General features: G+C 41.2%; 1 protein-coding gene across 3 annotated transcripts in view; it reads left to right on the forward strand.

The window, feature by feature from the left end:
- Positions 1-22,626, forward strand: part of SLC41A3 (solute carrier family 41 member 3) — a 55,957-nt gene that overhangs the window by 12,032 nt on the left and 21,299 nt on the right. For 2 of the 3 annotated variants that reach the window (XM_060766202.2, XM_060766201.2), the window contains exons 2-3: positions 1,770-2,128; positions 22,404-22,511. In XM_060766202.2, coding sequence (XP_060622185.2) covers positions 1,838-2,128; positions 22,404-22,511 — 399 coding nt within the window. In that variant the 5' untranslated portion in view covers positions 1,770-1,837. Of the gene's footprint in view, positions 1-1,769; positions 2,129-10,623; positions 11,265-22,403; positions 22,512-22,626 lie in introns of those variants that run through there. The other variant, XM_060766204.2, reaches the window with a different exon arrangement.

Here is a 22,626-nt window from a genome sequence, read left to right on the forward strand (position 1 = left end):
CAGTGTCAATGTCGACTTTGGTGGAGAGGTGGCTGCTAAGATAGCGGAAATGGTCAACATTTTCTAATGTTACACAATTAAGCTGTATATCTGGCATTGGAGAGGGGATGACTGGTGACTGCTGGAAGAGCACTCTGGTTTTCTCGATGTTCAGTAACTGGCTGAGCTTCTCATATGCTTCTGCAAAGGTGTTTAGAATGGTTTGTAAGTCTTTTTCTGAATTCACACAAACTACATTGTCATTGCCATATTGGAGTTCTATCACAGATGTTGTGACCTTGGTTTTGGCTATAGGACAGACTATAGATGTATAGTAATCATATTCTCTCTCAATACCCACACACACACGTGCATGCACACACACACACACACACATGCATGCACAAGATGTCCCAAAAGTCTCATACATATATAAAATATAACATGAGTTTATTAATTTTTCTTATGTACTATTATATTTTTAGATTTATATAGATTTATGTTTTTATGCTTTCAAGTAGAAAATATTTTGTAAAGGTTTTGTTATGAATATTATGTAAATAAAGCTACATTTGGCTACAATTTCCCAATGTATGGCAACTTTTGCGATACCCTGTATATATGTGTGTGTGTGTGTATCTTTTGACACTTTTTACAGTCCCTAAATCGCTGAAGATTAGGATCATCACTGTTTATATTCATTATCTCGTTAGGCACACATTTACATCTATAATATGCCTTTTTGTGTCATTAGGAAGGGACTTCCTAAACCAGTCAGGATTTGCTTCAAAAGAGAACAGGTTTTTTATAATGGAGGAACAAAAGAATGAAGAAATGACAAAGAGTGCTCAAAAAGGTGACAAGGAATCACATCATCTACCCATTCCTTTTTCTTCCTGAAGGTTTTGAAATCCGTGTCATACTATTATTAGGCCACTCGAAAGGGCACAGAAATGTGTGCCAGCCTTTAAAATGGGTCCCAACTGCATTTATTCTCAATTGTAGATACAACCAGAGAAGGGTATGGACCTTGGGAAACTATAACTCCCAGGACCGCACAGTATGGGGCTATGGTATTTAAAGTGAAGTCCAAGAGCATTCATTCCATAGTGTAAATGCACCAAAGTAAGAGTATGGACCTTGGGAAACTATAACTCCCAGGACTTCACAGCATGGAGACATGGCATCATCATCATCACCATCACCATCACCATCATCCTTCTCTCCCGGCTTTCTCATGCAACACAAGGCACAGACATATTATGAAAGGAAGGGAAGGACCCAGAAAGACTATTTTTTAAAAAGAAATTTGTTCTGGCAAAATAAAACCTTGGTGAGTAAAAGGTAATGCTTTCCCTAACAAGGGTACTTTTGGTTCCTCCCACAATTTCCCCTCCCACAAATTGGGGAAACATTTCATTGTAAACCTGGGAGCAACTAATGCCATCACATTACAGAAATGGCCAAACATCCAGTTGATTTCAAAAAAATCCACTTCCCCACCACCTCATGAAACGTTTTTAAAAAATGCTGGCCCTTACACTTAAAATATGCAAAGAATGCTCTATCCTGCACTTGAAGCCAAACTAATGCGATGACAAGAGTTCTGGATTTTAAGTCTAGCACTCAGTGAAATTAATAAATATGATCAAGAAACAGGACGGTCAGTTACCACGATAAACCTGGATACATTGGGAATAAAACCAGGATGCTCACACTCCCAAGTTCTGAATGCACCATGAAAAATGTTCTCTAATGATCTCTCTTTCCCTCTCTTTCTCTGCCCCCAGACCCTGCCCCAATTGAATGTCCATCTCGCTATTGACCCAAAAAGGAATCTTGACTTGGAAGGAGCAAAATGAAAGGTGAAGAAACCCGGCAGCGACGAAAGGAAGGCCGGACTCGCAATGGAGAGCGTTCAAGGCACAAAGCTAAGAGCAAAAGTAAACAGAAAGAGAGCAAACTTGGCAGCCATGGGACGGAGGATGGCCCTTTGCTCCGTCCTCCAAAGCAGCCTGCTGAAGCCAAAGTGGCAATGGCAAAGCTTCAGGAGGAATCTGCCCTCGCCATTGGCCTGCAGGTGCTCCTGCCATACATGCTGGCGGGCATGGGCATGGTCCTTGCCGGGATGGTCCTGGATTATGTTCAGGTAGGAAGAACGGGAAGCCCTCTGTAGTGTGTCTGCATCAGTGTGTTCCATTACTAAAGAATGGGCTTTGTCATCCTTCTTCTTAAGGTACTACCAACCTGGGGCAAGCAAACCATCTATACTCATCTTGTTTTGCATGGGTAATTTATTTTCTCTCTGCTATATTGACTATGAAATTGTAATGTCAGATGACTGCCTTTACCTATATTTCTGTTGAAGTTACAGCTCTGTACATTTAGGGGTAGATTGGCTGAGCTTAGTAGAGTTGCATCTGGATGAACATTTGGCGGTGCATCTTCACTGTAGAATTAATGCAGTTTGACGCCACGATAACTTTCATAGTTCAGTGCTATGGAATCAGAGAAGTTGTAGGCAGCAGCACTCTTTGGCAGAGAAGGCTAAAGATCTTTCAAAACTGCAACTCTGATTATTCTACAACATCGAGCCATGGTAGTTACAGTGGTGTCAAACTATTTTAATTCTACAGTGCAGTTGCAACCTGTAAGACCTCAATTTTATATGTACTTATTTGAAAATGTACTTAGTACATGCAGTTAGGCTGCCCACATATTTTTGTTCCAAGACAGAGCTTCTCAGTGGAGATAGGATTAGAACACTGCGTTCGAAACCTGTCTGACTAGATACAACGCAGGTAGAAAATAATCTAGGCTGAGTCTCTTTTCCTAATGGATAACTCTGTTTTTCTCTATGTTTTTCTTAATTAGTCTCTGGTGATTTGTTATGTTTCGTGCTTATTGTTTTAAATTGATTTTTGGAATTGCCTTGAATGCAAGATGCATAGAAAGTGGCAAGGAATGTATAAATAAGCAGCTGTTCTTAAAGTATCATTATAAATACAAACAACATCTTCCTTAAAATTAATTTGTTTTAATTAGCATAAATATTTTTGATGGCAGCATAAATAAACTTAGTCTTTAAGGCACCACGAGACAAGGTTGCTGCAATGTCTCTTACCATTTCTGGAATTGTAAAAAGAAATAGCTGAATAATTGGCAAAATTAGAATGGCATCCTTACAGCAACAAGGCCCATTCTTGGCCCCTTCTACCCTGCCATATAAAATCCAGATTATCTTATTTGAACTGGATTATATGGCAGTGTAGACTCATATATTATAGAAGGCTTTCATGGCCGGAATCACTGGGTTGTTTTAAGTTTTCCAGGCTGTATGGCCATATTCTAGAAGCATTCTCTCCTGACGTTTCACCTCCATCTGCCACAAATGCAGGCAAAACATTAGGAGAGAATGCTTCTAGAACATGGCCATACAGCCCGGAAAACCTACAACAACCCAGTAGACTCATATAATCCAGTCCAGAGCAAATCTGTAGAAGGGGCACCAATAGCAAGAGGTGAAAGAACCAATAGAAAAAAAAGGGGAACCTTTTCCCCAGCATTTTATTTTGAGATTTAATATTTCTTTTCTGAAACTAAACAAGAATCATCACAGTCAGTCCCTCTTCTCTCCTCCACCATCCGATTTATTTAACTGGTGCAGCAGCGGGTCAGGCTGCCCCTTATCTGTTTGATAGGATGACACTAAATGCCTTGTTGATTCTCCTGACAGCTTTCACAGAGCTGGAGTTAATATTTCCCTCTGGCATTAACCTTGTGCTGCTCGTCAGCATGAAGGAAAATCCAGTCGTTCCATAAGATTAGAGTTTCCACATGGTTCAAATTGACATTACGTTCCATAGTTCTGGGTGTTAATTTTGTTAAGAATTTCATATTAATTGAACCTGACCTCACAACCTCTGAGGATGCTTGCCATAGATGCAGGCAAAACAGCAGGAGAGAATGCTTCTAGAACATGGCCATATAGCCCAAAAAGCCTACAACAACCCAGTGATTCCGGCCATGAAAGCCTCCAACAATACAATGTTCTTGAATTACACAAGTGGTTGTTTTATTTTTAAAAAATAATAAAATAACTAAGGACAGTCATAATAGATATTACAGAACTGTCTGGGAACTAGGGTCTTGCTTGAGTGTTATCTCTAATTCACTCCTTGTTGATGCACCATCATTTACCTGTGCTTCAAAAATATCCCCTCCCATCCCAGAAGTATTTGTGGGCCCTCTACAGCCCCTTCCACACAGCTGTATAAAATCCACATTGAACTGGATTATATGGAAGTGTGGACTCAGATAGTTGAGTTCAAAACAGATATTGTGGATTATTTGCCTTGATATTCTAGTTTATATGACTATGTGGAAGGGCCCTAAGTCATCTGTTACACTTCTATGCTGTGCCTCCAGTATAGTTAAAATATAGGGTTTGCTCTTATCTCCAGATATGTACCGTATTGTAATTGACAATTGACTCTTCTCTTCTTCATCTTTACCAAGTTTGCTATTCTTCTCATTTTCCTTTTAATCTATATAGTGCCCTTCCACACAGAAAGGGCCCCTGGATAAGGAAACAAGTAACATCTTTCCTTGGTTATTTCATTTGCCTCTGATTAGACTTAATTTTCAACTCTCTTAGTCGATGCAAGTTTAGATTAGTTCTTCTCGTTTTCTGGACAGCTGACTGGACAATTTGGGGAGTTATAGTCCCCAGAAGTATTTTGTCAAAGCTTTAATGTAGGATTTATTTTGAGATTTTGGGGGGGGTGGGGGTGGGGTTGTCAAATATCTCAAAAGGGATTTTTGAAGAAATTTAAGAGAGGCAGCATCACACTGATGTTCTGATCTGTGGTTACAAACATGTGGCTTTAGAAACTTGTGTTATAATATTCTTTTAGAGCCAGTTCACAGGGCGAAATTGCACTTGAACATGCATTGGAACATCCTTCTGAATCTTTTCACTAGAACATCTAGAAATTACAAAAAATACACAGAGACTGCAAATCAGAAGCTCATATGTGAATTGGTTGTAAGGATATGTCCACACTTGAGTATTTATTGTATAAGTGGGGAAAGAGTTTCAGGTCCCTTCAACACTGCCATATAATCCAGTTTATCAAAACAGCTAGTCCACATTGTCTGCTTTGAACTTGATTATATGAGTCTACACTGCCATATAATCCAGTTCAAAGCAGTGTGGAAGGGCCATCAGTCAAATATTCTGCATTCTCCACGTCACTGAGGTGTTAGTGTTGTTATATCAACCCCTATATATATCTATGATGTGAAGGGTTATATCAGTATGGTTTTCTAGAAATACATTGAAGAGATAGAGCAAGTTATGTCAAAAGAGACACACGAATGTGATTGCCCCAACAAGTTCTCTTTGAAAGTTGCATGATAGAAATCAGAGTAACTATTTCAGGCCTGGGCAAATTTCGGCCCTCCAGGTGTTTTGGACTTCAACAGCCGGTAGGCTGTTAGGAATTGTGGAAGTCCAAAACACCCAGAGGGCTGAAATTTGCCCGGCCTAAACTATCCCCTTGCTAGGAATAGCTTTCCCACAGTTTGCAGAACAACTGGAGATTTGGAAGAGATCAGATCAGATCAGACCAGACAAGAGTGTTGATAACTCCGAACTAATAGCTAGATGCAAATAGTCACTGATGTTACTCTTTCTACTTGGCTCCCTCGCCTTTGCAGAGCACTTGACAAAGCATTATCTGAAGAGTCAGGAAAGGAGCAGGAAGAATAATGAATAATAGATAGTCGCTGCCAAAGCTACTAGAATTACATGTACAGTAATTGTGCGTATGGTGTGCGTGGGTGGATGAGAGAGAAAGAGATAATGCGCTGCATCTTAGGACTCTTGCTATGCTTTTACCATAACTGCTTCCTCCTCCCTTAGTTGAAAGAATATTATCTTTTGAAGGGGGAACAGAGGAGCCTGTGCTCCTTCTGTTTCATACACTTGGCTGTGATTCTTCAACTCACAAGAGATGATGCCCTGCAACAGCAATTATTGGCTTCGAGTGTCAGATTTTCATTGATAGAGAATTTAATCACCACCCCTTTAAGATTCTTTTATAGGTTTTTAATTTTGGAGCATGGGAAGATGCCATCTTTGAAAGAGACACACCCCCCCCCCCACCCCAGCTTGAGGTGAGAGGAGGAGGCTCACTTCTCACAAAATGTTTTGCCTCTAGGTAGTGGTTTATTTTCTGCTGGAATTTATTGCATTCAGTGGTCTTTTTAGGAGCTGGTGGAACCCACTGACCACGGTTCTTTTGGACAGGTTAGTAGCTATAGATGCCTGATCTGCTGTGACCTCTTGATACAGTTCCTCATGTTGTGGTGACCCCCAACCATAAAATTATTTTAGGTGCTACTTCATAACTGCAATTTTGCTATTCTTATGAATCATAATGTAAATGTCTGATATGCAGGATGTGTTTTCATTCACTGGACCAAATTTGACACAAATACCCAATCCACCCACATTTGAATACTGGTGGGGTTGCAGGGATTGATTTTGTCATTTGGGAGCTGTAGTTGCTGGAATTTATAGTTCACCTACAATCAAAGAACATTCTGAACTCTATCAACAATGGAATTGAGCCAGTCTTGGCACACAGAACTCCCATGACCAATAGAAAATACTGGAGGGGTTCAGTGAGCATTGACCCTGAGTTTTGGAGTTGTAGTTCATCTATATCCAGTGAGCACTATGGACTCAAACAATGATGGATCTGGACCAAACTTGGCATGAATACTCAATATGCCCAAATGTGAACACTGGTGGAGTCTGGGGAAAATAGACCTTGACATGTGGGAGTTGTCATTGCTGGGATTTACAGTTGACCTATAATCAAAGAGCATTCTGCACCCAAGGATAAAATTGAGCCAAACTTCCCACCCAGAACCCCCATGACCAATAGAAAATACTGGAGGGATTTGGGATGAATTGACAGTAATTTATGGGAGATATAGGATGCCTACATCTGGAGAGCACTGTGAAAACAAACGTCTATGCCAAAGGGGTTCCTACTCAGAATTATGTTTTCTGATGGCCTTTGCAACCCCTCTGAAACCCCCTCATGACTCCCCCAGGAGTCCCAACCCCCAGGTTGAGAAACACTGCTTTAAAACCCTGCTTTAAACCAGATAATAACTCTAGAAACCAGAGTTTGAAGCCTCGTTCAGCCATGGTAATCCACTGGGTGACTTTGAGAAAGTCACATTCTCTCAGCCAAGGCAAAAAGCAAATCTTCTCTGAATAAATTTTGCAAATAAAACTTTTGGATACAGTGGCCTTGGGGTCACCATAAGTTGGTAACCACTCGAAGTCATCAACAAGAAACGACGTTACAGTATATAGATACTGGAATGTTTCTGTGCGCATGCTTATGTGTGTTATTTTGTAACTGTTGCTGTTTATTTTATAGTTACTCTTGTGTCTTTTTCAACAGCCTATTCAGTGGTTTAGGATGCTGGTTTCTGTATAGGAGAATTGTGATGAAAAGAAAATGTCCATTTCCAGTTATTAATAGAGCCACATGTTTCCTATTTCTGTGTTGGAGAGGTCTGCCTCTTTCCTGGAGACACCTTAAATCAGTAATAAAAATAATTCATTGTCCACTGAGGTCTAATGAGTTAATTGCCGTTTTCTGACTGATGATTTGCTGCCTGCGTTCTTTTTATGGTCCTGACGTGTTGGTGGAGAGAGAGAAAGAGCAATAAACTCATTCACCCCAGACTGTTGAACCTTTTCATAAGACATATGTGCTACTGCATCCTTTCCTGATACCCTGCTTTAATCATTACTTGTTCCACAAAATTACTAAGAGAGAAAGAAATAGAAATCTCCTCTCCTGAGAACAGCTAGGCATCAGTGCTGTACTACAAGGGGGCACTATTGTGGGCAGAAAAGACAAGATTCATAATGAGGGATGACAGTGTTAGATTTGTTCATGGATGGCACCTGGAAACCAAGGCATAGGCTTGGCCTTTTGGAAAGGATTCTGTGCTATACCTTTTGTATTTAGGTAATATAATGACCCCATCCACTGGTCAGAGCAGGAGCAGCAGTAAATAACTTTTTATCCACCCCCCCCCCCCTTGCAGAAAGCATGCTCAGACCCAATTGCTATTTACCCCTCTGTTTCCCCATCTGAAGGGAAATCCATTCTTGCCCCATGCGTAAGAACCAAAGCAGTGCTATGTGTCTCAAGTGCAAGAAAAAAGAGTGCTTCTACCCCTGCATTCCATTAAAAGAGAAGGAGGGATGTGAACACTTATTCAAAGAAGTGACATTGTTCCATAGGAAGAGGAAATTGGGAGAGGCCTGTTCCTGTGCGGCACAGTAATTTCTAAAGGTTACCCTGTGAGTTTCCATCTCGGCTCATATAGAGGTGATAGACCGAAGCATTTTTGAAAGCCTCTGTAGAAAGCAAAGTAGCTAGAGAAGATAGATTCTGTGATGCAATCCGCTGTTATCACGGAAAGCATTTGGTAGATTAACCAGTCTCTATCAAGATGGCTTTAGAGTATTTTAATTGGACTTCTCAACCATTGCACTTGGGAGTAATCAGACTACTACAGACCTGAATGAGGCTAATGTATCTTTTAGAGCAGGGGTGGTAAAGTGGAGCCTGTGAGCAGAGTGAGGCCCAGGGGACCCCAATGTGGGGCCCTACAGCCTCCCACAAAGACCCCAGATTTCTTATTATTTGGGTGGGCAATTTTCCATCTGAAAACTGGCCAAAATGCATATAACATGCATCGAAAGTGGCAGCTTGTCTCCCACAACTACTCAAAATTCTCCCCCCAAAAAAGTCCAAAATCACTCCAAATCCTAAAGCAATGTAACATCATTACCACCATGCTGAAACACAATGGTGCAGGCAGAAAATGACCCTCACCCACTCTGCATTTGCCCACCCTTGTTTTGCAGTGCTGTTACTTAATGAGAAACTAGAACCTAGTTGTGACTAACAGTAAAGCCCACTGGGCCACCCCAAAGCAATCCTGATCTCGTAACCTCACCAACCATACAGGATTGTGTAGAGTAGCAAATGAGACCATGTGTGCATAGTAGAAAAGAACTTAAAAAAACCCTGCTATATAAGCAGGTTTTAATTGGAATTTCTAATAATCTCTTTTGGAGCTATGCCAGTGTAAAACTTTCATTCAAAGAAGATGGCTTTTAGTATCTTTTTTTTCTTGTGTCATTACTGATCATATCAAGACTGGAACCCCCGGTGGCACAGTGGGTTAAACCCCTGTGCCGGCAGGACTGAAGACTGACAGGTTGCAGGTTCAAATCCGGGGAGAGGCAGATGAACTCCATCTATCAACTCCAGCTCCTCATGTGGGGACATGAGAGAAGCCTCTCACAAGGATGATAAAAACATCAAAATCATCCAGGCGTCCCCTGGGCAACGCCCTTGCAGACGGCCAATTCTCTCACACCAGAAGCAACTGCTCCTGACACAACAACAAAAAAAATCAAGACTTTATTCATGATTATTACTGTCAATTTCCTGCATCTGAGGGTTTAACTTTTGTGGACCATTAGTGAATTTGGTTAATATGGTCTGTCCAGCAATAGATTCTCTAATTCAGTGGTTCTCAACCTGTGTGCTCCCAGGTGTTTTGGCCTACAACTCCCAGATATCCCAGCCAGTTTACCAGCTGTTAGGATTTCTGGGAGTTGACAGCCAAAACATCTGGGAAGCCCACAATCTGAGAACCACTGCTCTAATGCAACTCTCTGGTGGAAGTTGACCATAGAGTCACACTGAGTGAATATGCACTGAGATTTTGTTCTTAAAGAATCAGATATAATAAAACTCCCAGCCAGAGAACTCTAAGTATTTAAACACCCACACAGCTGATGAAGTTTGAGCAATCTGGACCAAAACTTTCTGTTCCAATGCTGTCAAGGTCTTGGACTGATAGGATTCCTCTGGCCACCGTCATGCTTGTGCCCTTGCTCATGAATTGTAACAACACCATGAAGGGAGTTATTTTTCTGTGTTGTTAAAAGCCATGCATTACAATCCCTTGCAGACTAGTTGAATGGAAAGTAAAAACCTACAGAGAAAACTTTTCCATTGACTGGAGAACTACCTTAAATAGAATTTGTGCAGAGACTCTTATCATGGCCTTTGCATAGTAGCTGAAAGTTGAAGTGATGACAGCAGATAAGGGGATTAGCCTTTGAAGCTCATTGCCTTTTACTAGTTTTTTTTCTTTCTTCTGCAAGTCAGTCATTTAGAGATATAGACCGCATACTCCTGAACTCGTACAACCTTAACACGGCTGGGGAAATGGAGAGAAGAAAAGAGAGCTGAGGGATAAAAATGCCCTTCCAGCCAGTACCTATTCCTGGCTTTTCCTGTTGACCTCTTCTATAATATCCGTAGCTTCAGTAGGATTAAATTCACGTTCTGGGTGACCTTTCTTCACCTTGAGTAAACAAGGGGAAAAACAAAAGAAAGCCGAGGAGTCAACCTATCCTCCGTCTCCTCGTCTAAGGGACTGTGAGAAAAGTTCGGCGTTTGGCATGGTGAGCCTGAAGCAGTTGTACTTGTTGCAACAGAGCAGGCTTATGTTTTAAACCACCTTATTGTAACTTGAGGAGAAAGGACATCCGTGGCTGATGTATTCCTAGACAACCTCTCACTCCTTGCAGTAGTAGTTCTGAATGCCGTAGCTTAAGCAGTTCTCTCGGATTTCCAGCCAAGTGGAGATAGCCGAAGAATTTCTTTTGAATGTATTTATCCATTCACGTTTTAACCATCCGATCCTTTCCTCTGGATTCTGTTTCCTCACTGGAGCTGTCCCAAAGCATAGTGGAATTGTGTTCAGTTAAATCAAAGGCATTTTGGAAAGTAATATTCACGCTGTTTGGTGGAAGACAAGAAGGACATCAGACTTGAATGCTGGCACAATAATAGCTGAAAAGAACCTTCAACTTTGAACTGTGCAGCCGAAAGGTGAGGCCACCTCCTTTTCTGGATCTCCACTCGCTCTCCTGTTTTTAGAGCATGGGTTAATAACATTCAACCATGGTGGTCACCCAGTTGAAATTGGAGTTGTGTTTCCATGGAAAGAAACTCAGAGGTTTCACCTGTAAGTTCATCAGATCAGCCAGTGGATTACTTCCAGAAACAGCTATCTCCATCGCATCACAGATCTTTGGGCCATTCATCCTGGCAGGTCTGGGCATGGTCTTTGCTGGTTTGTTAATGGATCTGATTCAAGTATGTATGTTTTTATTTTGTTTTTCTAAGTGCACTGGTAACAAGAAGAGTAAAGGGCTGGCCTGCCCAAGTGACCTTGAGCATCCATTTTTAATATGGCTATTTGATAGCTAAGGGTAATGTAGTGTGCTGTCTGCTTGTGGGGGAAGTGTCTCCTGTAAGTATGCCAAAGTCTTAAAGAGAGCCTAACGAACAGGGTAGATGAGATAAAACAGTTCTCATTCATTTTTCAGGCATATTGCTGCATCTTACTGTCTTGGAGCATAGGCACGAAAGTTCAGCTGATCAAAGAGTGTCTTCATTAGTTGTGTAATAAAAACAGGTTGGGATAAAAGGTGTCATGTTTGCGGATATACATTATTGAGAAATGCCACCTACACAAGGTTACTGATCTCTCAGGATTGATGCCAAGTAATCAAGGCTACTTTTACTACCCAGAATTAAAAGGTTCAGCTGAAGGGATATCAGGGAATCCTCTATAAGGATATCAGAGTGTTAGAGGAGGCATGCCCTCTTCTCCTGCCTTCTAGGATGCTCCTCCGGAGTAACAGGCCTACTCTGCCCCCTGCTTTTTTCCTTTTCAATGGACATTCAACTGACCTCCAGGGCAAGAAGCTTCTTCGGTCCTCATAGGATTATTTTTTGAGTAGAGGAATATTTATGTCCATGTATTTTCATATAATTGCATTTACAACTCCCCCAAATAAGCAAATACTCTTACTTTGTTTTGGGAGCCAGTCTGTTTCACTTCTCTGTTGAGATACATGGCAATCCTCCAGCTCAAAGGCAGGAGGTATGGCCCCTTCACAAGACAAATCTAGGTAGGAACCACCCATTCAATAAGACTTATTTCATAGCATTGTCCTGTCAATGGGGTCTTGGTATCTGCTGAGGTTTTGTTCTAAGTTCTGGCCACGGTGGTCCATGCTCTTGTTACATCCCGGTTGGATTACTGCAATGCACTCTACGTGGGGTTGCCTTTGAAGACTGCTTGGAAACTCCAACTAGTCCAGCGAGAGGCAGCCAGATTGCTCACCGGAGCGGCGTACAGGGAGCATACCACCTCCCTGTTGCGTCAGCTCCACTGGCTGCCGATCCAATTCCGAGCACAATTCAAAGTGCTGGTCTTGACCTACAAAACCCTATATGGTTCCAGCCCGGTGTATTTGTCCAAACGGATCTCCCTCTATGTCCCATCTCGGAGTTTAAGATCTTCTGGGGAGGCCCTGCTCTCGATCCCGCCTCTATCACAAGTGAGGCTGGTGGGGACGAGGAGCAGGGCCTTCTCGGTGGTGGCCCCTCACCTGTGGAACTCACTCCCCGAGGAGATTAGATCAGCGACTTCCCTTTTGTCATTCAGAAAAAAATTGAAGACCTGGATATGGGACCAAGCTTTTGGATCATTCTGGCAGCTAAAGGAAAGACCCTGATGATGAGCAGGAAGTGATGGAACGGAATGGATATTCGGAACTCTGAACACTGAGCATGAGATTGTTTACTATTATATTATGTACTGATGATTTTAATCTGTTAATTGTTTAAGTTGCTTTTAAGTATGTTTGTATAATTGACATAGGCATCGAATTGTGCCTTCGTTTGTAAGCCGCCCTGAGTTCCCCTTCGAGGGTGAGAAGGGCGGGGTAGAAGTAACTGAAATAAATAAATAAATAAATAAATAATACACCATGGAGACCAAAATCCATGAATGTTCAAATCCCATTGTATACAATAGCATAGTAAAGTTGGTGTCCCTTACAGAAATGGCAAAATCTGTGTTTACTCTTCAGGAATATTTTTATTTGAATATTTTCAAGCCATGGGTCAATGCAGATTCTGGGTATGGAAGGCCAGCTGTCCAGATGTCCTGGCTCAATCTAATCTGCAACAGAGCCTAGAAAGAATGCCTCTTTCCTGCATTTTTAGGCCTTGTTTCATATGTGTGTGTATGTGTGGTGTATGTTTTGTAATAATATTACCTATAATTTTTAGATTTTAATGAACTAAAGATGTTCCTGCTATTTGTCCCTGAGCATGAACTGATGTGCAACAATACAATAGGGGGAGGGGAGCAACTGTGTCATACATTACATATAAGGCATGGAAATCAAGCAAAAACTATTTATTTCTGGCAGCCTTGACCTAGTTACTTTTCTGCCCTGTTTTTTCTTGTTCTCTCTAAATAATTTAGAACCATACATTATTGCAAGGACATCACACTCTTGAACTTTGTATTCATTAATCTAGACTAAGTCACACTGTACTAGATACAAGGAATCACAAAATACATTCACAGAATTTATTGCACACAGGTATACATTTCTTGCTTTAGAAAAGGGCAGCCCATGTTTTTCCCCACTTTGTGAAGTAAACAGTGTCATGAGGAAGGCAAAGAATGAGTAACTCCTGACTCTCATTTGATATCATGTGCCTTCATTGGACTAGTGGAAATTCACATTACTTGCTTTAATTATTAAGGGTATATTTAAACTTGTACTGGAGCCCCCGGTGGCGCCGTGGGTTAAACCCCTGTGCCGACAGGACTGAAGACCGACAGGTCACAGGTTCAAATCCGGGGAGAGGTGGATGAGCTCCCTCTATCAGCTCCAGCTCCTCATGCAGGGACATGAGAGAAGCCTCCCACAAGGATGATATGAACATCAAATCATCCGAGCATCCCCTGGGCAGTGTCCTTGCAGACGGCCAATTCTCTCACACCAGAAGTGACTTGTAGTTTCTCAAGTCGCTCCTGACACGACAAAAAAAAAACTTGTACTAGCAATGTTAAGGGTGGATTTGGTGAATTTAAAAATAATCCAAATTATATATACCAACAACTGTATGTCAGAAGGGGAAACATTTGCCCCCTTAGAATTAACCATGTGGGGTTGTTTGATTTTTCCATTACAGCATTACTCACATCCATGTGCATATGTAACTTAGTATTGTTATTTAACTCAGAGCTCAGTGTACCAAGTAGGTTCTGACAATCTTTTGTGATGCAGCTAATGTAGATTCCAGGCAAATAGCACAGCTCTTTATGCTGATTCAGGATGACTAAGAGTTAGGCTCCTTCATTTCACTTTAGAAACAAACCCTAGGTCATCACAAGCCTTTTCATTTTGAAGTGGTGTTTGGCTTTTTTCTGAGTTTTGTGAAAGTGATAAGGGTTTTTCCCTTTTGAATTAGACACATATTACTACAGGTTGAGTATCTCTTGTCTGAACTGCTTAGGACTCTCCCCCCACAGATTTTGCACATGTACATAATGAGATATCTTGGTGATGGGACACCCGTGTAAACATGAAATTAATTTATGCTCCATATGCACATAACCTGAAGGTGATTTCATACAATATATTTTTTAATGATGTTGTGCATAAAATTACATTTGTGTACATTGAACCATTAGAAAACACAGGTATCACTGTCTCAGTGACCCATAGGAATAATTTTGGATTTTGAAGTACTTCAGATTTTGGAATTCAAATAAGGGATTCTCAGCCTGTACCAAATTGATGTTCCACCTTTACAATATACTAAAACATTTATTGTTTTCTTCCATTCAGTATCATCTTTGGCTTGTGCATCTCAACCTTTTTGCGATGGAAGAACCCCTGAACTAATTTCCAGATCTCAGGGAACAAGAATGGTTGCAATGTAGTTATTACACTTACCGCTCAACTTTTTTTTTCCAGTCACAGCCTCTCACCTAGTCGCAAATAACTTTTCACAGAACTCTAGGGTTTCTGGAAATCCTGGTTGAAAAATCCTAATGTAAAAGATCATCTACGTCCTACTCAGAGTGGTGGTTCACTGAATGATGCTGATCCACAAACCACTGGCTACAAGTCCTTAGTGAGTTTCTGGGAAAGAAAGAAACTATTTTGTCTAGGTGGCTCACATACAGTGCTGGTCTCTAGTGTGCCAGTCCCTCACCTCAAACAACTTGAGATGTACCAATGTATATCTTTTTTCAGGCACTGGCAATGCAGAATAATTCATGGTGGTGGTTCTGCACTACAGGATGTGAGACCAATGAGAGAGACCACTTACGTTTGTGGTAAAATATCAAGGAGCACATGTATCACCCTACCTTTTGCTGTTCCTAACACCTGCAGATTGGGATTGTTTGTTATCATTTCCCTGAAGGCCTAAGATAGTATCTCTAGCAGAAGAACATCATGCCCTTGAACTAGTAATCGGAGTTTCCTACAAAGCCGGTCCTAGGAGTCACTAGCCAGAAGAACCTTTGGAGGTGCCTATTCTATTCTTGACTGACATCCTTTAGCAAATAGGAACTTCCTTTGCCCACATGTTGAAAAAAAAAGGAGGAGGGACAAGAATGCTGTTGGGAAATGAAGTTTGAATTGCAGAGGATAGAAGCTCTGGCAGTATACAGTGTCTAAATCCAATAGAATATGTCCTCTTTAGGTATTTTCTAGATCCTCTAGTTTGACTATGGTTTTCTTGTACCAGAAGTCCTTCATTTCAATAGGGTATACCATGAAAATATGTGGGTCGTATTGTATAAGCAATGGATGGGTACTTGAGAGAATACAAATGAAGAAGCAAAAGGAGATTTAGAGGGTGGAAGTGAGATAGGCAGGCATATGGAAGCAGTAATAAAATTTGAAAAAAGGTACTCTCTAACTTGACATCACAAACTCTGAGGATGCCTGCCATAGATGCAGGTGAAACATCAGGAGAGAATGCTTCTAGAACATGGCCATACAGCCCGAAAAACCTACAACCCAATAATTCCATTCATGAAAGCCTTTGGCAATAATAATCATAATAAGCTTTATTTATACCCTCCCCCTCTCCCTGAAGGGATTCGGGGTGGCTTACAACACTCAACAGATAGAAAATAAATAATATAATCAATAAACACTAAACAACAATGACAATTATGACTTCATACAATTAAAATAACACAATAGCAGGAGGGTATAGATAAAGGTTGCTAAAGAGAGGAAGGGAACTGGGTGAGAATTGAAGAAGGCAAGTGGAGAGCACAAGGGGCATACCAAGTCCAGGGGGCCTGAGAGAAGCAACCTATGTGTTCTAGGGAGGCTAGAACAATGCCCTTGCTCCCCCTCTGTTTCTTAGTGGTTCTCATTTGTAAACCTAGAACTCTGACTCTCCTTTCCAGCGTTCTTATCTTTTGATCTAATTCTTTGTTTTGGTCACATTTTTTCCAGAAGGTCATTTGGAACATAATGTTCAGCCGCTGGTTTGTGTTCTATTTGTTTTCTAAAATGATTAGTCCACAATTCATATGACTGACATAATTTCACCAGCTTTCAGTTGTCTCTGTGATGAGGCAAATCAAGTAGCATTAAATAGAACAGCAGTACAATTTCCAATATTGCTCCTCTATTAAGTAACACTCAAAAAGGAAGCAGCGAATGAAGTGTGGAAATCAAAAGGGACTGAAAGCTTTGCTCAAATACTTAACACTTCCTAGGCAGTTGACACTTCCTTATTTATTTATTTATCGTGTCAGGAGCAACCAGACAGTTGTATTACATTTTTAACAAAATAAACAAACAAACAGACAAAGTTTGCAAGCTTGGTAGTTGATTAAATGTCCCTTGATCAGTATCTGGCCACTTGGAGTGCCTCTAGTGTTGCCGCAAGAAGGTCCTTCATTGTGCATGTAGAGGGCTCAGGTTGCATTGCAGCAGGTGGTCAGTGGTTTGCTCTTCTCCACACTCGAATGTCATGGATTCCACTTTGTAGCCCCATTTCTTAAGATTGGCTCTGCATCTCATGGTGCCAGAGCGCAGTTTGTTCAGCGCCTTCCAAGTCGCCCAGTTTTCTGTGTGCCCAGGGGGAGTCTCTCATTTGGTATCAGCCATTGATTGAGGTTCTGGGTTTAAGCCTGCCACTTTTGGACTCTCGCTTGCTGGGTTTTCCAGCGAGTGTCTCTGTAGATCTTAGAAAACTATTTCTTGATTTAAGTCATTGACGTGCTGGCTGATACCCAAACAAGGGATGAGCTGGAGATGTCACTGCCTTGGTCCTTTCACTATTGGCTGCTACTTCCCGGCAGATTCAGGTGGTGCAATACCTGCTAGACAGTGTGATTTCTCCAGTGGTGTAGGGCGTAGACACCCCGTGATAATGCGGCATGTCTCATTAACTTCCTAACATTTAGGCAGAGAGCAAAGGCCTTTTCATCAGTCAGAAAATAGGTATTTATCTTATACCTATTTATTGTATTTATCTTATCCCATTGCATTGAACCTTACCTTAAGTAATCAAGCTAAAAGAGAGTGATTAGCCCTGGATCACCCAGTGAATTTCATGGATCTGTTGGGATTTAAATCTGGATCTTCCAAGTCACAGACTAACCATATTTTATCATACATCAAATATACACATTCAAAAATCAGATTTGTAGCACGTGATGTCATTTTTTTCCTGGAAAATGACATCACTGGTAAACTCTGTAGAGTTTTGCTCTGAAAACAGCATGCAAGAGTGGAATTGAACCAAAGATATTTTTAAAGTTAGTTTAAACATAGCTCTTTATCCACTCCTCTTTTTCTTCTGTGTTTCATTTCTCCATATCTTCTCTTACTCTGTATGGTACTTGTCAATTTCATTTCAGGCTGAATAAAAACTGCTTTAGTAGTACTTATTGAATATTTTATTTCACTAAGTAATGAATGTATGTATGAGGGTATTGGCTCTTGAGAATTTGTCTTTATTACTTGTCTCCTTATAGAACAACTATGGCTGGTATTCTGTGTAGTTCAACCGTAACATAATGGGTCTGCATACAGAACTTCTCTACTGCTGATAATTTGACACCACCAGGCATGTAGCCGGGGGGGGGGGGGGGAGGGAGGGAGGGAGGGGCTTGAGGGGCTTGAGCCCCCCCCCCCCGAAATTCTCATGGTGGTTCGCGAAAAGGCCTTACTGGTGCATTATTTAAACTGTTATGTTTATTCATATCATGATCTGATCACCATACTCAATATATCCCATATGCATGGGAGTATTGGGGTAATGATACATAAGGTTTGCTAGGCTAGACTCTCTTTCACTCAGACTCAGCCCCCCCCCCCCCCCGAAACTCAGGGCCCCCCAACCCCCCCCCCCCTGAAAAAAATTCAGCCCCCCACCCCCCGAAACGAAATCCTGGCTACGGGCCTGGACACCACCATTCTCAAACTTCCTGTAGAGCTGCTATAGGCAGTTCATGCATGATATATAGCAATGCAGAATCAGAGAAGTGCCTGAATATATCCCCCTAGCAAGACATGAAATTATTGCATGTTCTGCTGCAGCAGATGATGTAACCATTCCACATGTGGCTATGTGGATATAGCCAGACACTTCTTTGATTCTCCCCACCATCTTTGTCCCTTGGACATTTAATGACTCTGATAGGTGGGGACTGCATTGGGTGTACAGAAAGTTTGGGGTGGGTCTTTGGTTCTTGAGGAGTAAGAGCAACTTTCCCATCAGCAAAAAGAGATTGCATGAGAGATGCAGCATAAGTGTGACCCCTACACCTGTGCGTGTCACAGTCATTAACTTCACATCCTATGTTTAAGCTGTCTTCACACAATTGATTCCTATACAACACTTAAAACAACTACGGACAAACTACATTGCACGTTCCACACCTCATTTTCTATGAAAATTATTGTTGTTGTTGTCGTTTCTTATCTGCCTCTCCTCACAGGTCAAGATGGGTTGTGACACTGCTAAAACACATAATATGGTTGTCATTATTTTCTGTGGGTGAGCAGATGGCAACTGGTATATAGCATATATTCTGTAAAATGATGCCATTGTTGGAATCAGCAGGTATGAAATATAACCTGAAACAGGTCTAACATTTGAGGCACCAACATGTGTGTTGGTCACCTGTACCATTATTGCAGTGGACATTTAGCCTGGTATTATGAGAGGGCTGAAACTGGTTGTACTTCTGTGTAATGATCAGTACATTTGCGGGTTTGGCAGTATAGTGTATAGAGCAATAATGAGAAATTGACAATGCTGAATGTGTTATTGGACTACAAATCCCATTGTATCTCACCATTGCCCAAGGTGGCATTAGCTATAGAGAGTTGCAGTCCAACAACACCCAGAGGGACACATATTTTCCACTCCTGTTGTATCACATAAGGATCAATAGTGGTGGGCGAATCAATATATACTATTCCTCCAACAGTTCCATTTCAAACTGAGAAAAACTGATTCATTAGAACTACTGTAGTTGAACATATTTCAATAAAGTATTTGATATCTATTTACACAAGCAATATATCGCATTCTGTCTTGACTACTTGTGACTGATAGAGAAGCAAAAGATTTTGTGAAACAGAAAAAAAAGTTTACCAGCGCATTCATCATGTTTGGCCTATTTGTCAATGCTTGTCTCTTTAGGAGAATAACTAGAATGTCATGTCTTGTTTTTAGCCATCTAACATGATTGATGACTGTACGGCAACCTCCAGAACAGCGGAAAAAAAATTTCCACTCCACATCTCTGATCAACATGATCATTCTCATTTTATTACAAGATTATTTTTAATAGATTCATATGTTTTTAAAAAGCATTTTAAAGAGAACTACAACAAATGCTCATTATAGATGAATTCTTCCTGCTCTCACTGAAAAAGAATCTGCAGAGTTCAAGGAACAGAATTGTTGTATTTTATATTCTTTGGCAAAAGACAGGTTGTAGTTCTTCCTTGGAGTTACATTCTGGGGGAATGTAAGGTAAAGTCTAAAGTTTTCTCCTTGACATTAAGTTTAGTCATGTCCAACTCTAGGGAGTGGTATGCATCTCCAGTTCTAAACTGAAGTGCTGGTGTTGTCCATAGACACCTCCAAGGTCATGTGGCCAGAATGACTGCATGGAGCACTGTTACCTTCCTGTCGGAGCGGTACCTATTGATTTACTCACATTGCATGTTTTCAAACTGCTAGGTTGGCAGAAGTTGGTCCTAACAGTGTGAGGTCGCCCAGCTCCCCAGATTTGAACCACCGACCTTGTGATCAGCAAGTTCAGCAGCTCAATGGTTTAACCCGCTGCGCCACCAGGGGTAATGTAAAGGTTATTAAAATTTTACATTCCCCCTTCAGTGTAACTCCAAGAAAGATCTGCAATCTCTTTTTTTTAAACCAAAGAATAGTAGGTTTTTCCAAAGATCAAAAAATGGTATGTACAGAAGGAAAGGTGGAGTTCATTGTGATCTCATTGGTACCACTCAATATCTTCCCATGACTGAAATGCGTTCATCCATGAAATACCTAAGTCAATAAATAGGTTGCCTTCTGGTGACAAAGCTTTGTGCTGTGTGTTGAGGCTTACTTTTGCATACATGTTAATTACTGCAAAAGATTGTGGTTGGTATGACAGTGGTATGACAGTGGCGTTACATCCTCCCAAGCTGTGTGCCTAATGTAATTTTACTTCTAGGGACGGGTCAGATCTCTATTGAGTCTTGGATATGGATGTATACACTAAATGTTTGGTTAAAACCGATGTTCATGCCTAAAGGTTTGGCCCCATTGACCCTTGGTGATCCATTTCAATCAAGGTGGAAAACGTTAGTTGATGAGAAAATCCTAAACCTTGGATTCTCACTAAATACCATCCTAACTATGGGCTACACAAAAGCCAAAGAAAACATATGACAGCATATCTGGGACACTGAGCTGCAAAACTATCTGAATGCAGCCTCTATTTTTCCAGTCTTCAAAGACAATGGAAGGACGCTTCTTCCCATAGAGTACTTAGGCAACCTAAATAGCTCACTTTAGGCAACCTAAATAGTCCACGCTCTGGTTACATCCCGGATTGATTACTGCAACGCACTCTACGTGGGGTTGCCCTTGAAGACTGCCCGGAAGCTTCAGATGGTCCAGCGCTCGGCGGTCAGGTTGCTAACGGGAGCGGCACTCAGGGAGCATACCACTCCTCTGCTGAACCAGCTCCACTGGCTGCCAATCCGCTACCGGGCACAATTCAAGGTGCTGGCTTTAGCCTATAAAGCCCTAAACGGTTCTGGCCCTGCTTACCTCTCCGAACGCATCTCCACCTATGAACCGACCAGAACATTAAGATCGTCTGGGGAGGCCCTGCTCTCTATCCCGCCTGCGTCACAGGCGCGCTTGGCGGGGACGAGAGACAGGGCCTTCTCAGTGGTGGCACCTCGGCTATGGAATGCCCTACCGGCAGACATCAGACAGGCACCTTCGCTGCTGACGTTTCGGAGAATGGTTAAGACCTGGCTTTATGAACAAGCGTTTGGTTAAGCAGTGCAACCAATCATAGGAAGACGGTAAATGGAACATAGTAATGGCACAAGGATTATGAGAACGGATCTGATTTCAACTGAGGCGTTATGTTATGTCTGTTTTGTTGATCTGTCTTGTTGATTGTTAACTGTTGTGGATTGATGCTGTTGATCCTGTTTGTTGCATTGTTATGTTTTAATTGCACTGACACTGTTTGATAATTGTACTATGTAAACCGCATTGAGTCACCTGTTAAGGGCTGAAAAATGCGGTATAGAAATAAAGCAAATAAATAAATAAATAAATAAATAAATATCCCAAAACATAGGAAGGGATTCTCTTTGGCTAAATTCAATGTACTCCCTTCTTCTGTACTGGAGGGAAGATATAACAAAGTACCATCCAGTGAATGCCTATGTCCCTGTGAGGCTGAGACAGTGGAAACTGTGGAACATGTTTTGTTTTTATTGAGACCTTTGTAAACATTTTATAAATCCAATTTTAGAAAGTTTGCCAGGGAGATCTGTAAAGTTTTATGCTAATTATCTTTTGGCTGACCAACACCCCAAAATTACTGCTAAAGTTGCTAGCTTTTGTGCAACAGTAATAGCTTGTCAGCACAAGATGCTATCAGTTTTTACCATTGCCATTTTAGCATATAAATGTTTAATACAGTTTTAACTATTATTCAGTACTGGGTTCTAACTTTGCTTTTGATAGTGTTTCTTAATACCTAAATGTATATGTTCCTATCCTTACTTTTGTACATTTTTGGTGCTGGTCATTGACCATTTTATATACACACACATACACACATATACACACACCACACAATTCATAAAATCATCCTCTCCATTATTTTTCTTTCAGCACTGGACAGTGTTTAAGACAATCACAGAAATATTTATCCTGATTCCAGCCCTGGTTGGCTTAAAGGGCAACCTGGAAATGACTCTGGCCTCGAGACTTTCTACGGCTGTAAGTATCATTATTGAGATTGTGTCTTCAGCATGCAGAGCTGTGATCATGATAGATACTTGGCAAGGAAAGATGTGACATTTGATCAAGAATCCCCTCATTGGCCTATTTGTAA

This window comes from Anolis sagrei, chromosome 2 (assembly GCF_037176765.1).
Source record: "Anolis sagrei isolate rAnoSag1 chromosome 2, rAnoSag1.mat, whole genome shotgun sequence".
Taxonomy (NCBI): Eukaryota; Metazoa; Chordata; class Lepidosauria; order Squamata; family Dactyloidae; genus Anolis; species Anolis sagrei.